The 17,413-nt window shown below is 39.7% G+C and overlaps 3 protein-coding genes across 4 annotated transcripts; all 3 read right to left on the reverse strand.

The window, feature by feature from the left end:
* Positions 1-1,463: 1,463 nt before the first annotated feature.
* On the reverse strand, positions 1,464-3,111 carry LOC133733503 (cysteine-rich repeat secretory protein 38-like). The gene is made up of 2 exons (XM_062161128.1): positions 2,205-3,111; positions 1,464-1,793 (listed from the first exon to the last, which is right to left on the reverse strand). Exons 1-2 carry the CDS (start codon positions 3,058-3,060, stop codon positions 1,693-1,695), a joined length of 957 nt encoding a protein of 318 aa, XP_062017112.1. The 5' UTR covers positions 3,061-3,111; the 3' UTR covers positions 1,464-1,692.
* A 1,204-nt stretch (positions 3,112-4,315) lies between these two features.
* Positions 4,316-6,254, reverse strand: LOC133734571 (cysteine-rich repeat secretory protein 38-like). Of its 2 annotated transcripts, XM_062162195.1 has the most exons (3): positions 5,403-6,254; positions 5,162-5,272; positions 4,316-4,420 (listed from the first exon to the last, which is right to left on the reverse strand). In XM_062162195.1, the coding sequence occupies exons 1-2, from the start codon at positions 6,226-6,228 to the stop codon at positions 5,193-5,195; spliced, it is 906 nt and encodes a 301-aa protein (XP_062018179.1). In that variant the 5' UTR covers positions 6,229-6,254; the 3' UTR covers positions 4,316-4,420; positions 5,162-5,192. The 2 variants fall into 2 exon arrangements, with proteins under 2 accessions (XP_062018179.1, XP_062018178.1); XM_062162194.1 differs by lacking the exon at positions 4,316-4,420 and having other exon boundaries at positions 4,885-5,272.
* Positions 6,255-14,340: 8,086 nt separating this feature from the next.
* On the reverse strand, positions 14,341-17,413 carry LOC133729825 (cysteine-rich receptor-like protein kinase 44). Its single transcript, XM_062157402.1, has 7 exons — positions 16,497-17,413; positions 16,244-16,366; positions 15,856-15,983; positions 15,517-15,727; positions 15,154-15,391; positions 14,898-15,048; positions 14,341-14,817 (listed from the first exon to the last, which is right to left on the reverse strand). The coding sequence occupies exons 1-7, from the start codon at positions 17,302-17,304 to the stop codon at positions 14,524-14,526; spliced, it is 1,953 nt and encodes a 650-aa protein (XP_062013386.1). The 5' UTR covers positions 17,305-17,413; the 3' UTR covers positions 14,341-14,523.

Here is a 17,413-nt window from a genome sequence, read left to right on the forward strand (position 1 = left end):
AAAAAATAATAAAATAAAAATAAATTTAAATTCATAATGAACTTCTTATCAATAAGTCACTTGATAGCAAAATAAAATACTCAGTGGTCTTCATTTCAACCTTGATCTTGACTAGCTTCTCCTTCACAAATGATTTCATAAGACAACAATACTTGAGTAATGTTGTTACGGAGGCACGGAGCTTACAAACAATTAACTAATAACCTCAGAGCCTCAGACTAAGGCCAGCATAGGAGATATTAACACAAGAAGCTTAAGAAATATAAAAAGAAACTTCTAGTTTTAGTACCTGAAAATCTGAAATACTAGTGCATAGAAGCAAGTTCTTAAAATAATATAAAAAGTAGTAAACTATGTAATTTACCCAACCTGCCATGGTACGCAAACAAGATCATTACAATTTCATACAATAATAGGAATAAGGATGCAAAGTCCTACAAGTATTTCAACTCATCTAATCTTGTACAGTTTAATAAAAAACCTGAACCAAACTGTCCATTGGTGGAACATTAACTGTCGATATGGCATAATATGAAACCTGAAGCATTTCTTAATAAAAAAATAAAAAAAACCATGAACTTGTGGGTTTCCATGGCAATTATTTTAAAATATATATCTAATGATTAAGACTGAGCCAAGTCACGTGGCAAGTTTCTCTTCACAAGTGATAAGTCCAAAATTATATAAAACTAGATATGCACCGTTTGGGGGGCCAATTCTTAGGTGCGGGTAGCCGCACCACGTGTACGGTGCGGCTGCCCAATCAAATTTAAGAAATTTTTGTCTTTGTTCCGAAATTGTTCCTGATTTTTAAATGTGAAATACCCAAAATACCCCCCTGCTAGGGGAATGATTGGCCTGCCGCACCACGTGGCGGTGCGGCTGCCCCACGCAAGAATCACTCCCGTTTGGGGTATTGGTGGGATACACCGTTTGGGGTATTGGTGGGATATATTCACACCAATAAGCAGTGATGCTCCACTACCGAAATGTAGAGCGAGTCAATGAGATGAATAGGTAATAACAAACTCATAATAACGAACTCATGTTGTCACCATTAGCCTAAACGTGGAATGATATATAGATTAGTATCCTTAACCCAGATTTGTAGACGTATACATTAGCTTTTGACTAGGAATTAGAATTTCGCTTAGGATTACAATTAGTGATATTTTGGTCGATCGTGCTTGAGATTTTTCATAGGCAGACAATAAAAACTAGGTCTCACAAGAAATTAGTATTTAGCTTTTATCTCACATGAATTAGGGTTACTACCACTACCGCCTTATTATCTTCACCCTAGCCATTCTAAGTCAAACGTTAAGTGTTGCAAGATGCGACCATTTTACCTTTGTTAATTGAGGAATTTTAATATACACTCAATTTTGTAACTAATTGCATTTAACTAATTAATTGTTTGCTTCACGTAAAATTTCCCAAAAACGGAACAAGATCATTACAAATGAGATCAAATATCAACTTGCAATTTATATGACTGCATATGCACGTATTTTTGTGCATATGCACATAAATACGTAGTACATATTATTTGAAAAGAAAAATAGAGTTACAATTTTCGGCCAATTCAATAGGATATCTCAGTTGTCTTAAGGGTCCAAATTCAAATAAGTAGAAATACGGACTTGCACAAATTTAAACTTCCTAGTTTGGCCCTTTTCCTTCCTTCTCGTCCTAAAACAAGGCCAATGCTGATGATAAGCATAATACTAAAAGTAGCAATTGGAAGAACGATGATGGTGACACTTCTATCGTTATGTTACTTGTATTATTACCTGAAAAAAAAATCACAAGAATTGCATTATTAGTAATCGGCATTTATTATTAAAACTGACTAAACAGAAAGTTTCATTATTTATTTTAAAATATTTTTAAAAATGACATTTCTGAGGTTAAATTGCCTACACTACCTTCAAATACAAATTATCAAAACTCTGAAAAGTTTGTATGGGTTTAGAGTGGATACATAATACATATACATAATCGATTTGAAATGCTCATTTATTAAAAAAAAAAAGCTCATTACTCATAAATTACTAACGTGGACAAAATTCATTCATTTAATGGAAAGTATCCAATCTTTTTTGAAAAAATTTCGGAAAAAGAGTCCCAGATGATTATAAAATTGTGTGTCATTTTCGGAGGCCCCCAAAAGTAAATTAGCAAAGAAAAAAATCACCCAATACCTTCTGTGGCTGTAGGGGGCGGAGTGGCTGTAGGTGGTGGAGCTGCAGGGGACGGAGTGGCTGTAGGCGGAGTGGCTGTAGAAATATTTATCAGCGAATCAGCTGAAGGCTCATAGAAAATTCCTTTCTCAAACCTCAAAATACAGCTGGGTTTAAGAACCCTCGCTCCATCCTTTCCTTCACAACATGTGGGAATTTCCTTAATAGAATCTTCAAGGCAATCACTGCACTTTTGCTTGTCCAGATCAGGACTGCACTGAGCACTTGCATATATGGTTTGATTTGTTTCACTTCCTGCAGGGACAGGCGCATGTCCTGCTGCAAATTTCTTCATCGAATCCCCTGATGATGCATTTTGGCTCAAAGTTTCCAACAAGGGATTAAGCACCAGCTTGAAATCTTCAGGGTTTGACGCACTGTTAGGGCTCGACAACAACCAACCGGGCTCGTCTTCTTCGATTCCGAACATGGTGATGTTCGAGTATCGAACAGTGCAACCCTGGGCCCATATGATTGCTTCGTGATGATTAGAGCAATTCTGTGAGAGATAGATGTTGGCTTGGCCGTAACAACTACGACACTGGTCTTGGGCAAGGTCTCCTCTACAGAGTGCAATTACATTCACTTTGTCGGTGCCAGTTCCCAGAGACAAATTGAGGAACCCGTAGTTGGCTTGGTTGTTGGAAGACAAAGAGACGAGGAGTGTGTTGAGGTTTTGTTTGTAGGTGGTGGTGGCATTAGTAGTAGTATTACAGCTCCAGCAGTAGTCAGCTGTGGTAGTGCATTGAGCGTCAACTATGGCCGGAGCAACGATAATAGTGGCAAAAATGAAAAGCAATGATGTTGAAGAATTCATTTCTGTGCTTAACCTCAGTGTAATTTCAAGCAATGATGGAGTACCCTGTTTTATAAGCAAAATTTCCCTGACAGACATTGACTCAGTCATTAACCCTCTTTGACGTTGAAAATAATTTACATATGTATAAGCATTGATGTTACATCAATGATGGTTTTTGGATACAGATCAATAATGTCCTTAATTCTATGCTGGAAATTCGTAGGCAATTACGTTAACAGTTTTTTTTTTCTTTTTTTTCTTTTCCCACCTTAGAGGTTCTTGCTTCTTGGTCTGATGAGGCTGCTCAACGTGTAAGAAAGAGGAAAAGTTAAGAGAAGACTTTGACTGTGTCTTGTGGTCACAGTATTTGTTTTGCTCGTCTAGTAGCTTTCCTGTTTTAATGCCTACTTGGCTACTTTGGGACCATCATTTTGATCGAAGAGAAGACTTGGACTAGGAGTCTTCTTTAGTGTGGTGCCTCGCCCGAAAAGTCTTTAATGATCTATTACATCATGAGAAATTTTATACACACACCCCTATATACTTAATACACACGTCTTAAATTTTTTTATCCAAATTTTTTCCCCAAACTTCCTCTTATGCCCTCTTTATTTTACTTTATACACACTCCTTAAATCCATCATCTTCTTCCTTCTGCCAAATCGAACCCAAGCATGCTGCTCCTCAATCTTGCACCCTATTTCTCACGGTCTCACTTCTATGACCCATACCACCATCCTCCAAGTGAAACCAAATCGAAGGAAATTGGCAAGCAAATGAAACTCAACAAACAATCAATGGAGACAAAGTGAGAGAATATTTTTTTTTATATTAATTTCTCATTCAATTAACCTCCAAGATTTTCAATTAATCAATGTACCATGAGAAAGTTGAAATCACCAGGACGCTTGCAGACCGTAGACCACTTGAAGTCCTAAATATGTAGAGAAACTCAAAAGCTTAATATTCAAATTTGAATTTGTTACTTCAACCTATCAAATTCATGAAAAAAAAAACTTGAATAGAGTATGAGAAGTTTTTTGAGTGCACGGATAAATTAGTTGTGTTGTTATTGAATGTAAGATCTTGGTCGTCCTTGTTATCTCCAGTTCTAGATCAAAGTTTTTTATTTTCTTTATTTTGTTTTTGGTTTTTTGTAGTTTTCTTTTTGTTCATCTTTATCAAAAAGGGTAAAAAAAAAAGTATTAAAAAAAGTTTCAAAAAATGGGGGTGTGCATTAAGTAATTTGGTATGTGTGAATAAAATTTCTGAAACATCACATATAGTAACTACTATATATTTTTATCAAATTTTGGGACCTCAATCCCTATATCTTTGGTGTCATTTCGTTTGGTGGAACTTGTTGAGGAAGTAGTTCCTAGGATGAGAAACAAGATTTCATTATGGTGTAACACTGAAAAAGTAATAGATAGTGCTCTCATAGTGTTACAAAATGAGAGGGGAAAATGATATCACAAGGTAAAAGGAGGTTTTTAATTTCCCCTCCTTTTCTTATGAGGAAATAGTTTAATTACCAAACATGAAAAATAATATTTGCTCGTTCCTAAGTCTCTAATTCATAAAACAAGCAACAATTATTGATTAAATCTGTTTACCGATATTTTATATTGTCTTTTGATTTTTTTTTATTTTTTAACCTCATCCTTGATAGGGCTCAAACACATGAACTCCTAAATGAAAAATCATTGTTTTATCATCCCACCAGACATTTGCACTCGTCTTTTAAACTTTAAAAAAGGAGTACCAAATTACTGACTAAACTTTGTTAACACTATTTTTTTCTTAAAACTTTCATGTACCATAAGTTCACAGTTCATAAAGCATGATTTTTAAAACATGTTCCAATTGACAAAATATTCAAAATTTAAATAATTTTTTATATGAATTTTATTGTTTTATGATTTTAAAAAATCATAAAAATTAAGTAACGGTTTTTTAATTCCATTAGTTTGAAAAGTACTTAAAAATCATTATTTAATGGTGAGAAAATTAAGAATTTTAGCCAAACATCGTGTAATATAATCCACGTGTAGAATTCATAACCATTCATAATTTTTTTGGGAGTACAACCAGAGCTGATTGTTCTCATCTCTTTTACCTGTAGGTGCTTTCTTTAGCATTAATTTCTTTCATGCACGTACAACAAATATGGTGGACAGAAGCACCACTGTCGCAAGAGCAACATATGATTTGTAGTTCTTCCCTCTTCCTGCACATGTAAATTGTACTCGATTGTTTAGGTTACAAATCAATATAATTGTACTTAATAATTAGCCTGGATGATCCTACATATACATATATACATTGTTTCCTAGATCGTGTTTGACATATTTACTTACCATCAGTAGAACTCTTTGGCATGGCGGGTTTTTCTGTCTTCATAAAAGGGCTTGTATTATACCGCAACTGACAACTAGGGGCTAAAATCATCGCCCACATTCTTTCGGCGCAGAACTCCTGGTAACTGCCGATAGCCGCCTTCAAACATTTTTCGCAATCACTCCCAGTTATATCAGGCGTGCACTGCATCAAGCCATACAACCACGACGTGCCATTATCACCGGTTTTCGTATTTGCTTCCCCTGTCGAGAAATGAATGGGAGTTGTATTACCAAACGCGGCCTTATCCACAAGCCAGCCCATCAACTTGGTCAGACTCTGATTGAAATCACCAGTAGCGTTGTCAGAAACTTTTTTCACGCTGCACCAAAATCGAAATGGAAGCTCCTGCTCCGTGGCGAAAATGGAACGGTTTGAATATCGAAACATGCACTCCTCATAATACACGGTGGTGTCTTGGAAGTCGGTGCAGTTTTCTCGGAGGGTTTGAGCTGCATGGTCGATGCAGTTATGGCAAACTTGAGAGCTAATGTCGCCTCGACAGAGATAAAGAGCATAGACTTTTTCGCGGTCGTCTCCGGCCGTGGAGTTGTAGAAGCTGGATCCAGAAGATTTGGAGGTGAGATCGGAGAGGAGGATGTTGACGTTGTCGTGGAACCCCGGGTTGTCAGTGAGATTGTATTCTTGGGAACAGTAATGGTGGATGTAGTGAAGCGGGTGATTCTGGGAATTGGAATCGCAAGAAACAAATTTGAGGAGGGAGAAAAATGATGAAAGGAGTATAATTAGCGATGTGGTTTGTGAGTGATGGAGAAGTACGGACATCTTTCTTGATTTATTTGAGATCAATCATTTATATTTAGTACTAGGATATGTTAGTGGTTAAAAAGGCAGACAGTTCCGATTTAGTGAGGTTACTCCCTGAAAAGCTCTCACGATTCGCGTTGAAATGTTCAGCATCAACGTCTATGACCGATTCGATATGTTCATTCATGGAGCTACATAGGAAGGGGAACTAAAAAATCGAGACAATATATAAGAATATACCAAATTTCCTAATGATTTGTTTGAAAAGGCAAGGGTGGTCATGGCATGCCCCTAGGAAATGGCCGGATAGAATATGATACGCAGCTAAACTCTCCCTGATTTAGATGATCAATAGATTTCAAATGCTTGAAGAGCTATATATGACTAAAGAATATTGATTTCGATCAGTCTTCAAACAGGGGAAGAACTATATATTAGAAAGCAATTTTTGTTGAAGGAATATCGATTTAGTGTGCCTTATCAAACTAGGAGTAGCAATAGGAGAGAAGGTTCTAGATTTCCCAATCCTACACGGATTGGTATTCCTTGTAGCATTAGAACTAGTACTTTGTAATCCCTATATATAGGGCTCCTATTCTCAATAATAATAACACATCATCTCTCTACAATTCTCTCTCGAATCTATTTTACTTAAACACGTTATCAGCACGAGCCCTAAACCACAAAAGCTAAAACCCAAAAACCTGAAAAGAAATTGTTCTCCTCAAAAATCTGCCGCAAGCTCCTAGCCCTCGCTAGCCTCGCCCACTGCTGCCCCGCACGCCTCCGCAGCCCCTGCTGCCCCGTGAGCACCTCCGCAGCCCCTAGCCCGAGCTAGCCAAGCCTTCGCTGCAGCTTGCTCCTTGCGCGCCCAGCGCTACGCGCCCCTGCGCTCCGTGCTGCCCGCCTACGCGCCCTTGCGTCTGCAGCCCCGCGTCGCTGCACTGCTGCTCCTGCAGATCTGCCGCACATCTGCTGTCCCTTCAGCACCTACGCGCCCCTGCGCACGCATCCCTACTGCCCCTGCAGCACCAACGCACACCGACTGCACCTTTCCCCTTTCCTGTGCACGTCCGTCTGTTTGCAGGCTCCGAAACATCTAGTTCGGAACCTCGGATCAAAATCTTTTCTTCATCAAAGTTGTTCATCTATGTCTCTTACATCTGACCTCCGAATTTCAGCCTTATCGGAGTTATTTTGAGACCAGTACAACAATCAAAGTGAAAACTGTTCAGAAGAGAATTTGCTCCGAATTTCAACAAGCTTGACCTTATAAACATTCGCTGCACGCCTCTACTCGGATTGCTTCGCTCCATCACGCCTGCATCGACACGCGCGTGATCCAAATACAAGTAAGTATCCAAAAGAGTAAGTTTTGAAGTTCCTAAAATTTGAAATTTAAATATTTCTTCTTCTTCTCTCGGGGACTTGAAAACCTCCCTTCTTCTACATCCCACCTTTCTTATAACGTGGGTTCGATCATTGAAAAGCGGAATCGTGGGGATTCACGCAATTAACGAACTAAGAGCGTTCGTAAGACTTCGGACTAAGAGCGTCCGTAAACATCGATTTACTACCATACAAACATCATTGTTTCGGTCTAATCCAATCATTCTTGGAAATCGATTTCTTGGTAGCATAGCTCGGAAATCTTATTAGTTTTCGTGGAAGCATTGACTCCGAAACTAACTTGTCCCTGTTTCATCTTTCAGGATGTCAAACATGAACAAACTCGATTTTGTTCCATTGGATTATGCAGGCAAAAGGTACTTAATTTGGGTCACTGATGTCGAGATCCACCTTATTGCCCGTGATTTATTGCATACAATCCAAGAGCTTTGTCCTATAGAAACAGCTCCAGACCCTCAAACTGAGAAAGATAATTCCAAGGCACTTGCCTTCATGAAACGTCACATGGATAGTGACCTACAGTTTGAGTTCATAAATGAGGATAGAGCCATAAAGCTTTGGCATGCGCTTCGCGAACGATATGGCAATGTTCGTGACTCCATACTTCCGAATACAGAATCAGAATGGAAAGATCTTCGCTTCTCTGAATTTGACACTGTCATGCAATTTTATTTGGAAGCTCTCAGCAATATCAGAGCAATGATGCGTCTTTGTGGAAAAACAATCACAGAAGACCAGTTGATTGAGAAAACCCTCAATACCTTCCCCGTCTATGCTATGAGGTCCTCTGACTTACTCCGGACTCATGTAAATGCAAGACGGATCACAAGTTTTCAACAACTTATTGAAGCTATGGCCACTACTGAAAGACGTGGCAATAAACTTGTGCAAAGAAGATTTGATAAGCTTCAAGATAGCTATCAAGAGCATCGTCCTATGGCTAGAGAAAGTCGCCATCGACGTCATGATCCATACGATCGAAATGCTCAAGAAGGTAATCGCTCAAGGCGACAATCCCACGACCGTAGGAGGCGTGATTTTGAGGGACATAGGGTTGGAAACCATGGAGCCAACGTTGGCCATGGGCACCACTTTCCAACGCCACCAGTCCTAGGGACTATGCATATTGCGCCAATGCGCCTCAATCAAGGGAGAATCCTCTTTATGGTGTCTATTTCTGATATGAAACGTCTGATCAATGGACCTGAATTTGCAATGTACCTACGAAGGTAGTCGCATCAGGGTGATCAAGACATCGAGTTCACAAAGACTTTAAATCTGGCGATGAAGACAAAATGCCGCAGATTTTTATAGTCTTTATTATTTCCAAGAATCATGTAATGGCAATTATGCCTTAAATCAATAAAATGACTTATTGTATTAACTCTTTCCCTCTAGGCGTACTCAAGAGTAATTGTGATGTCTAGGCAAGGTTTGATCTGAGAGAACGGTTTTAAAAGTGAGCAACGCTCCACCAAAATCTCGCCTTACCTTTCCTGGTCACAACTAAATTGAAATTACCGAACGGATTGAGTGACTACGATTTGTCTACGGTTTGATTTTTATATTGGATTAGATTTTGGTCAAGAAACTTTGATGTAATCATTGGCTATCATATTTTTTCGAACTTTATTACTTCAAAGATATAAGAGCCAATGGTTTTCATTGTGAGAATGGACAAGAGTTCCTTTGCATCACCTCTAATGACTACGAACATAAACGAGTCTTAGAGAAACTTATGTGTCGCTCTAGTGGGTTGTATGCAACCACTATTCGAGTCATTGAATCCAACCATGTAATGAGAAATGATTTATGGGATTCCGACACATATAGGCTTTGGCACGACCGTTTGGGACACCCAGGTCGTGACATATATGATGATCCGTATATTAAAGACTTCACACGGACATCCCTTTTTCAGAACGAAAAGAAGTAAAACTCGGTTTTTGGACACCGAAGGAGCCCCTGCGCCTCACGGCGCCGTTCACCCCCAAATCCGGCCATCCTTGGCCGGAGCCGCCTTCCCCCTGCGGCCTCAGGGTGGCATTGACGCCACCAAGGCTCCTTTGTCTCCAACTTTTACTTCTAAAGTCACTTGTGATTTTGTGGCTCAATCAAAATCCTCATTGGTTGTTTCTAAAGCCCATCATTCGTTCTGCAAAGCCTGCTCTTTAGCAAAGTTAGGATCGAGACCATCCTATGCAAAGGACACCAAAGAAAATATACCATTCTTGCAAAGAATCCAAGGTGATATTTGTGGACCTATTCAACCATCATGCGGACCATTTCGATATTTTATGGTATTGGTTGATGCATCGACACGCTGGTCACATGTCATGCTATTGTCCACAAGGAACGCTGCATTTGCTAAACTCCTAGCACAAATAATTAAGTTAAGGGCTCACCACCCTGATCATCCTATTATGTCTATAAGATTAGACAATGCTGGAGAGTTTACATCAAAAACTTTTGATGATTATTGCATGTCCATTGGGATTGATGTTGAACATCCTGTTCCTCATGTTCACACCCAAAATGGTCTCGCAGAAGCCGCCATTAAACGACTACAAATGGTCGCTAGGGCATTGGTAATGCGCACCAATCTCCCTATTTCTGCTTGGGGCTATGCAATATTGCATGCAGCTGTGCTTATTCGTCTGAGGCCCACTGCCACTCAACCCTTTTCTGCGTCCCAGATGGTGACTGGGTATGAGCCTATTGTCTCACACTTACGCATATTTGGGTGTGCAGTTTATGTGCCAATTGCGCCACCACAGCGCACCAAAATGGGTCCTCAAAGACGATTAGGCATTTATGTTGGATATGATTCTCCAACGATTATCCGCTACATAGAACCCTTGACAGGCGATCTCTTTACCGCTAGATTTGCGGATTGTCACTTTGATGAGACAGTCTTCCCGTCGTTAGGGGGAGATAAGAACATCAATGTTCAACAGGAATGACAGGAATTGTCGTGGTCTGTCCCCACTCTGTCTTATCTTGATCCCCGAACCGCACAGTCCGAAATTGAAGTGCGGAGAATTCTCGATCTTCAGAACGTAGCAGAATCGATGCCTGATGCGTTTTCTGATATCGCTAAAGTGACGAGATCACACATACCTGCTGCAAACGTGCCTGCAAGGATTGAAGTTCCTAAAAGTAGAGGACATGACGCCAACTCAAGAATGCATGAGCATGGCGCCAACGTCCCATCTCTCAATGATGGTGACGTTATGGCTAGGCCCACGGCTCCTGCCAGGAAGCGCGGGAGGCCCATAGGTTCAATGGATTCTCGCCCAAGAAAGAAAGCGAGTTTGGCACAAAATAATCCATTAATCATCGATGTGAATAATCCATCTCATGAGAATATTCCGGATTATGGTTATGTCCAAGAGACATCATTGGGGGACGCTCCAATGTCAGAACCAACTCCAGAGAATAGAGAGATCTCCATAAATTACACTAGTGTACATGAGATGATGGATAGAAATTCTATGGCGATTGATGATGCATTTGCATATCATATTGCAAAAGGAATTATAGAATATGATGATATCGAACCTCGCTCTGTTGAAGAATGTCAACGAAGAGCAAATTGGCCTAAATGGAAAGATGCGATCCAGGTTGAATTGGATTCACTAACAAAGAGACAGGTATTTGGGCCTGTAACGCAGACACCCCCAAGTGTAAAGCCTGTTGGCCATAAATGGGTCTTTGTTAGAAAGCGTAATGAGAAAAATGAGGTGGTAAGATATAAAGCCCGCCTTGTGGCGCAAGGTTTCTCACAACGCCCTGGAATCGACTACGAGGAGACATATTCTCCCGTAATGGACGTTATAATGTTCCGCTACCTTGTCAGTTTGGTAGTTTCCGAAAAACTTGACATGCAGCTTATGGATGTGGTTACATCATATCTCTATGGGGATCTAGATTCAGAGATATATATGAAGGTTCCAGATGGACTTCAATTACCCAAATCAAGTGGCTCTAAACCACGGAGCGCGTTTTCAATAAGGTTAAAACGCTCACTATATGGATTAAAACAATCCGGACGGATGTGGTATAACCGTCTAAGTGACTACTTGATTGGGAAGGGATATATTAACAACGAAATATGCCCATGCGTGTTCATTAAGAGAACAAGTTCCGGATTTGCAATCGTAGCAGTTTATGTCGATGACATGAACCTAATTGGAACTCTAGATGAGTTGAAGGAAACTGCTAAATACTTGAAATCCGAATTTGAGATGAAAGATCTTGGGAAAACACGGTTTTGTCTCGGTTTAGAACTCGAGCACCGTAGTGATGGGATTTTTGATCCATCAGTCTGCATATACTCAGAAAATCCTAAGGCGCTTTAATGAAGATAAAGCAAAGCCTGTGAGTACTCCCATGATTGGTCGTAGTCTTGAGCCCGGAAAAGATCCGTTTCGTCCAAGGGATGAGGACGAAGAACCATTAGAGGCCGAAGTGCCCTATTTGAGTGCAATAGGCGCATTATTGTACTTAGCTCAATACACAAGACCAGATATCTCATTCGCAGTGAACTTGTTAGCTCGACATAGCTCTGCGCCAACACGCCGCCATTGGATTGGTGTAAAGACAATCTTTCGATACCTAAGAGGTACGATTGATATGGGCCTATTTTATCCCTACAGAGAGACGAGGAACGACGGAAGAATGGGATCGGACCCCATTAGGCATGGAGCCACCGTCCACCATGACAAAGTGGCCGGCCATATTGCCACCAACGCCGCCACCAACACCAAGGGTGGCCGGCCTCACCCTACTCCCCTCCATCAAAACGACAATGATGAGATTTGCTGATGCAGGGTACCTCTCTGACCCTCACAAAGGTCGCTCCCAAACTGGTTATGTCTTTACCATGGGAAGCACTGCGATATCTTGGAGGTCTACAAAACAGACCATTGTTGCTACTTCCTCGAATCATGCAGAGATTATTGCTCTACATGAAGCCGTTCGTGAATGTATATGGCTAAGGTCTGTGATTCGACATATTCAAGGAAGTTGTGGTTTGAAGTCTACCACAGATGAACCTACATGCATTTATGAGGATAATGCAGCTTGTATTGAACAAATGAAGTTAGGTTTCATCAAAGGCGACAACACCAAGCATATATCGCCTAAGTTCTTTTATAATCAGCAACAACAATCACTTCTAAATATTGAAGTGAATCAAATCCGATCAGAGGATAATGTAGCAGACTTATTCACTAAGTCGTTACCTAAATCCACCTTCGAGAAACATGTGAAGAGCATCGGATTGAGAAAGTTATCCGAACTCCCACGATTGTAGCAATCAGGGGGAGATATCGACATCAGGGGGAGTTATGATGTCTGCATGTTCGATCTCGAAGAGTGAAGGACGTGTTGTGCTCTTTTTGTCCTTCGACCAGGGTTATTTTTATCCCACAGGGTTTTTGTTACCTGGCAAGGTTTTTAACGAGGCAACGGATGAAGCGTCACCACCAAGTTTGAAGCGGCACAAGGGGGAGTGTTGAAGGAATATCGATTTAGTGTGCCTTATCAAACTAGGAGTAGCAATAGGAGAGAAGGTTCTAGATTTCCCAATCCTACACAGATTGGTATTCCTTGTAGCATTAGAACTAGTACTTTGTAATCCCTATATATAGGGCTCCTATTCTCAATAATAATAACACATCATCTCTCTACAATTCTCTCTCGAATCTATTTTACTTAAACAATTTTCAATATATATAGTACGTCACAGATAAAATGGATCCAAATTGTACCCTGCATTTTTGCGTATAGTACGTTTACAAAACCATGGAGGTGATGTTAGCGAGTGTAAAGCCGAGTAAATGAAGCGTCATTTCCTGATACTTCAACAGATCTTGATCCAGAAGTGCTTGATTCTCTAAGCTCTGAGTTGTACTTGTCCATGCCGCTGTTCATGAAAAATGCAGGTTGTGAGGGCTTAGGTAGAGTCAGAGAGTTAACATGATAACAAGTGAAGCCATGGTTGGTCTCTGTCTCTCCTCTACATTCTCCTGAATACATAGTAATCCAATGTGAATACATATCAATATTTCAGCTTTTGAAACTGTAGTCAGCAAACTGGATCGGTGAGGTTCAATGCCGTTTCTTCCTTCCAATTTATCCATGCCTGCAAGATTAGTGTTCTAGTTTGCTTAAATCCCACATACACAGGTAGATTAATTTAAGATTCTTTGAATTTTTACATACGTAACCAAGAAGATCCTCTGCATTCTTCTTCATGTGAAAACTACTATTTTTAACATATCTCTAGAATCAACATTCCAAAGCTAAAAACATCAGACTTGACGGAGAAGTTCACATGATATGCATACTTGGGAGACATATATCCGCTGTGTAGATGGCGATATGTCAGCATAACTTCTAAGAATGGAGTGTGATCCGCCACAAATTTTTGTTCTCTATAGACGACAGTAAAAGAGAAACTCAATCACCCAAATTGGCTAGATTACATTCGGTATGTGATGGTTTCTGCAGGGTAATAGTGAAACATTCCATAGCGGACAGTTGTCTCATGAAACACATCATGGGGGACAGATGCAAAATACAATTATTTCTTTATAGAGATTTAAACATGTTGTACGCCGATAGAAGCTAATCTAAAAATGTGAACTTTATTTGCGGTAATTGACAATAGTTCATTTCAGCATCTACTCTAACTGAGGAACAGAGTATAGCCAGAGCCAGAGCATGCTTACTTGGGAAGCTATTCTACCAAGGATTTCCATACAATTCAGCAAAACCAAACAAGAAGACACCAAAGCTAACTTCCGCTAAGAATAGCCAGCAAGAAAAAGGTGTGCTAAAAATAATCCAAGGTCAAAATATGTGGGAATATGGCACATACATACTCATCAGTCATCACTAGCGAGGATATGGATTCGTAATTGAAGCCTCATTTCTTGACTCTGTCAGTTCGGTGATGTCTGATTCATCATTATATTGCAAAAAATATCCAGGTCGCAATGGTAGTGAGAGTGTAACAGAATCGCTATTAAGCATGGAAACAACTGAAGACATAGTTGGTCTACTATTCAGATTTTCTTGGACGCAAAGTAAGCCAATGTGAATACATCTCATTGTTTCAATCCTTGAACTCTTTGTCAACATTGGATCTATGATATTATGAACTGTGTCCTCTTTCCAACTTCGCCATGCCTACAAAAAAGAGTTTATAGTTTTAGTAAAATGAAATCATACTTGTTTCTCAGGCAACAGAGCAAATGCACTCTACTTACATAGCTGAGAAGGTCCTCTTCATTCTCACCATTCCGAAAAGTGCTCACTTTCTTGCCACTCACAATCTCAAGAACTAACACACCAAAACTGAAGACATCCGATTTGACAGAGAAACGCCCATGGATGGCATACTCTGGAGCCATGTATCCACTGCATGATTGTATACATCAAATTAGACTTCATGCTGTTTCTTTTACATAGGAACTTCAACAATTATATGGTACATAGTGCAAAGGGACATAATTTGATACTTACTAGGTCCCTACGACTCTGTTTGTGTGTCCTTGAGTTTGATCCATCAGAAATAATCTTGCCATGCCAAAATCTGCAATTTTAGGATTCATATCCCCATCTAATAAAATATTGCTGGGTTTAAGGTCACGATGGATGATTCGAAGTCGAGAATCTTCATGGAGGTAGAGAATCCCTCGAGCAATGCCTCCTATGATTTTGTAACGTGTGTCCCAATCCAAATGCCCGTGATTGATTGGATCTATGTATAATTCCATTGAAATGAATATGACCTTTGTTAAATTTCTCTCTTTTTTTGCTTGATTTGTGTAACACAAAAACTATTAGAAATTACAGTCAATTAGAGCAAAGAAGCAGAGAAGATACCAAAGATGAAGTGATCAAGACTCGTGTTAGGCACGTATTCGTAAATTAGGATCCTTTCCTTCATTTTCAAGCAAAATCCTCGGAGCCTTACTAAATTCCGATGTTGAAGTTGAGCAACTAATGTGACCTCATTTTTGAACTCTTGGTCACCCTGTTCAGAATTCTTAGAGAGCCTTTTGACAGCTATATCCTGTCCATTAGCTAGACGACCCTGCAATCAAAGTTAGTAAAGAAACAAATGAATATATCAAGGAAGAACTTAATAGTATCTTACTAGCAAAAAAGAAGAAAAACAAAACTTGGTGGCATCTTCTGTTATGATATTTAGTGTTCTGTTACCTTATAAACAGCTCCAAATCCACCTTGTCCAAGCTTATTTTCATCAGAGAAGTCATCTGTTGCATCTCTAATAGTTTCAAAGTCATATTGCAATGAATCTGCCAAACTAATTTCACCGGAATTATCATCTGAAAATTATCAAATTGATTAGCACATATTCGAACACAACAAATGAGATAAATGCATTAATTACATCAAAATCTTACTACATATATTATGATTCAATTGAACAATAATATAATGGTGCCTGAATGTATATGATGTGGAAAACAAACCGATCAATTCTCATTGTATGCTAGAACAGAGTCTGTTCAACAATGTACCTCTATGTTGTTACAGCATGTGAAAACATTTAATTTGAGGTTACAAAACATACAGTTGGACTTACTTTCAAGATTTCGCTTCTTTGCTCTGAAAAAAATGCATATGCTGACGAGAAGTGTGAGGATAAAAGCAATCACGGCCACAATGATGATGATCATGGTAGTTTTTGACGCGTTCCCCTTCTTTCCTGAAACAAAAGAGAGAAAGAAAAATATCAAATAGGTAGGTACTTATATTGAGTCAAAAAGAAGAAAGCAAAGGAAAACTAATTGACTTATGGCATCAATTAAGTTTAAGCATATGCAGGGGAACCATACCTTTTATTGGTGGAAGACTCACTTCCGAATCGGCTGTAGACTCGTAGAAAAGAGTGGCCTCAAACCTTACACTGCAGCTGGGTTTAAGAACTCTTCCTCCTTGCTTTCCACCACAACATGTTGGAATTTTTGAGATAGCATCTTGAAGGCAATTGCTGCAATTGTTCTTGTCCATATCTGGAGTGCACTGAACAAGTCCATATATTGCTTGATATTTTGGAACAACTTGGAGAGTTGTATGTCCTGCTGCATATTTTTTGAGAGAGTCCCCTGATGCCGCTTTCTCACTTAAGGTATCCAACAAGGAATTTAGCAGTGGTGTAAACTGTTCTATGTTCGCTGCATCGGTAGGGCTAGGGACATACTTGATAGGTTCATCTTCCTGAATATCAAATATTAACTTGCTCGAGTACCGTACCATACAAGGCTGAGCCCATAGGATCGCTTCCTTTTGATGTGAGCAATTCTGGAAGAGAAGTTGACTGGCCTCCTTGACACAAGTATGGCACATGTCCAGTGTGATATCTCCTCTACACAATGCAATTGCATTAACCTTGTTGGGGTCCTGTCCCGTGGAAGAATTGTAAAACCCGTAATTGATTTGGGTGTTGGAAGAGAAGTTGGACAGGAGGTTGTTTAGGTTTTCTTGGTAGATGCTGTCATCAGTGTAGGTGCCAATGCTGGAACATCTCCAGCAGAAATCAGCTGTGAAAGTACATACACCGTCATCAATTTGCGCTGTGGCAGCAGCAACAAGGTCCAAGATAATAGGAATTAGCATGAAGAAAAGCAATCTTGAGGAACTCATTTCTGTTGCTCAAGTAAAAGTGCTATTTCATTGAGAGTAGTACAACTTGTCTTCAATTGCTTGCTCATGGGCTCCTATCATGCATTATTATTTGAGACAGAAAATCAAA

The sequence above is a fragment of the Rosa rugosa genome, chromosome 2, assembly GCF_958449725.1.
Source record: "Rosa rugosa chromosome 2, drRosRugo1.1, whole genome shotgun sequence".
Taxonomy (NCBI): domain Eukaryota; kingdom Viridiplantae; phylum Streptophyta; class Magnoliopsida; order Rosales; family Rosaceae; genus Rosa; species Rosa rugosa.

Bases quoted from the DNA above. Each gene is read 5' to 3' on its own strand.
- LOC133734571 (XM_062162195.1), bottom strand. From the start codon at position 6,228: ATGTCCGTACTTCTCCATCACTCACAAACCACATCGCTAATTATACTC. The intron at 5,273-5,402 runs GTAAGTAAATAT...TTACATGTGCAG, and splicing joins GCCAAAGAGTTCTACTGATG to GAAGAGGGAAGAACTACAAA.
- LOC133729825 (XM_062157402.1), bottom strand. From the start codon at position 17,304: ATGAGTTCCTCAAGATTGCTTTTCTTCATGCTAATTCCTATTATCTTG. The intron at 15,728-15,855 runs GTAACAGAACAC...CTTTGATTGCAG, and splicing joins GATTTGGAGCTGTTTATAAG to GGTCGTCTAGCTAATGGACA. The intron at 15,392-15,516 runs GTATCTTCTCTG...AATTATACATAG, and splicing joins TCTTGATCACTTCATCTTTG to ATCCAATCAATCACGGGCAT.
- LOC133733503 (XM_062161128.1), bottom strand. From the start codon at position 3,060: ATGAATTCTTCAACATCATTGCTTTTCATTTTTGCCACTATTATCGTT. The intron at 1,794-2,204 runs GTATTGGGTGAT...TTTTTTTTTCAG, and splicing joins GCCCCCTACAGCCACAGAAG to GTAATAATACAAGTAACATA.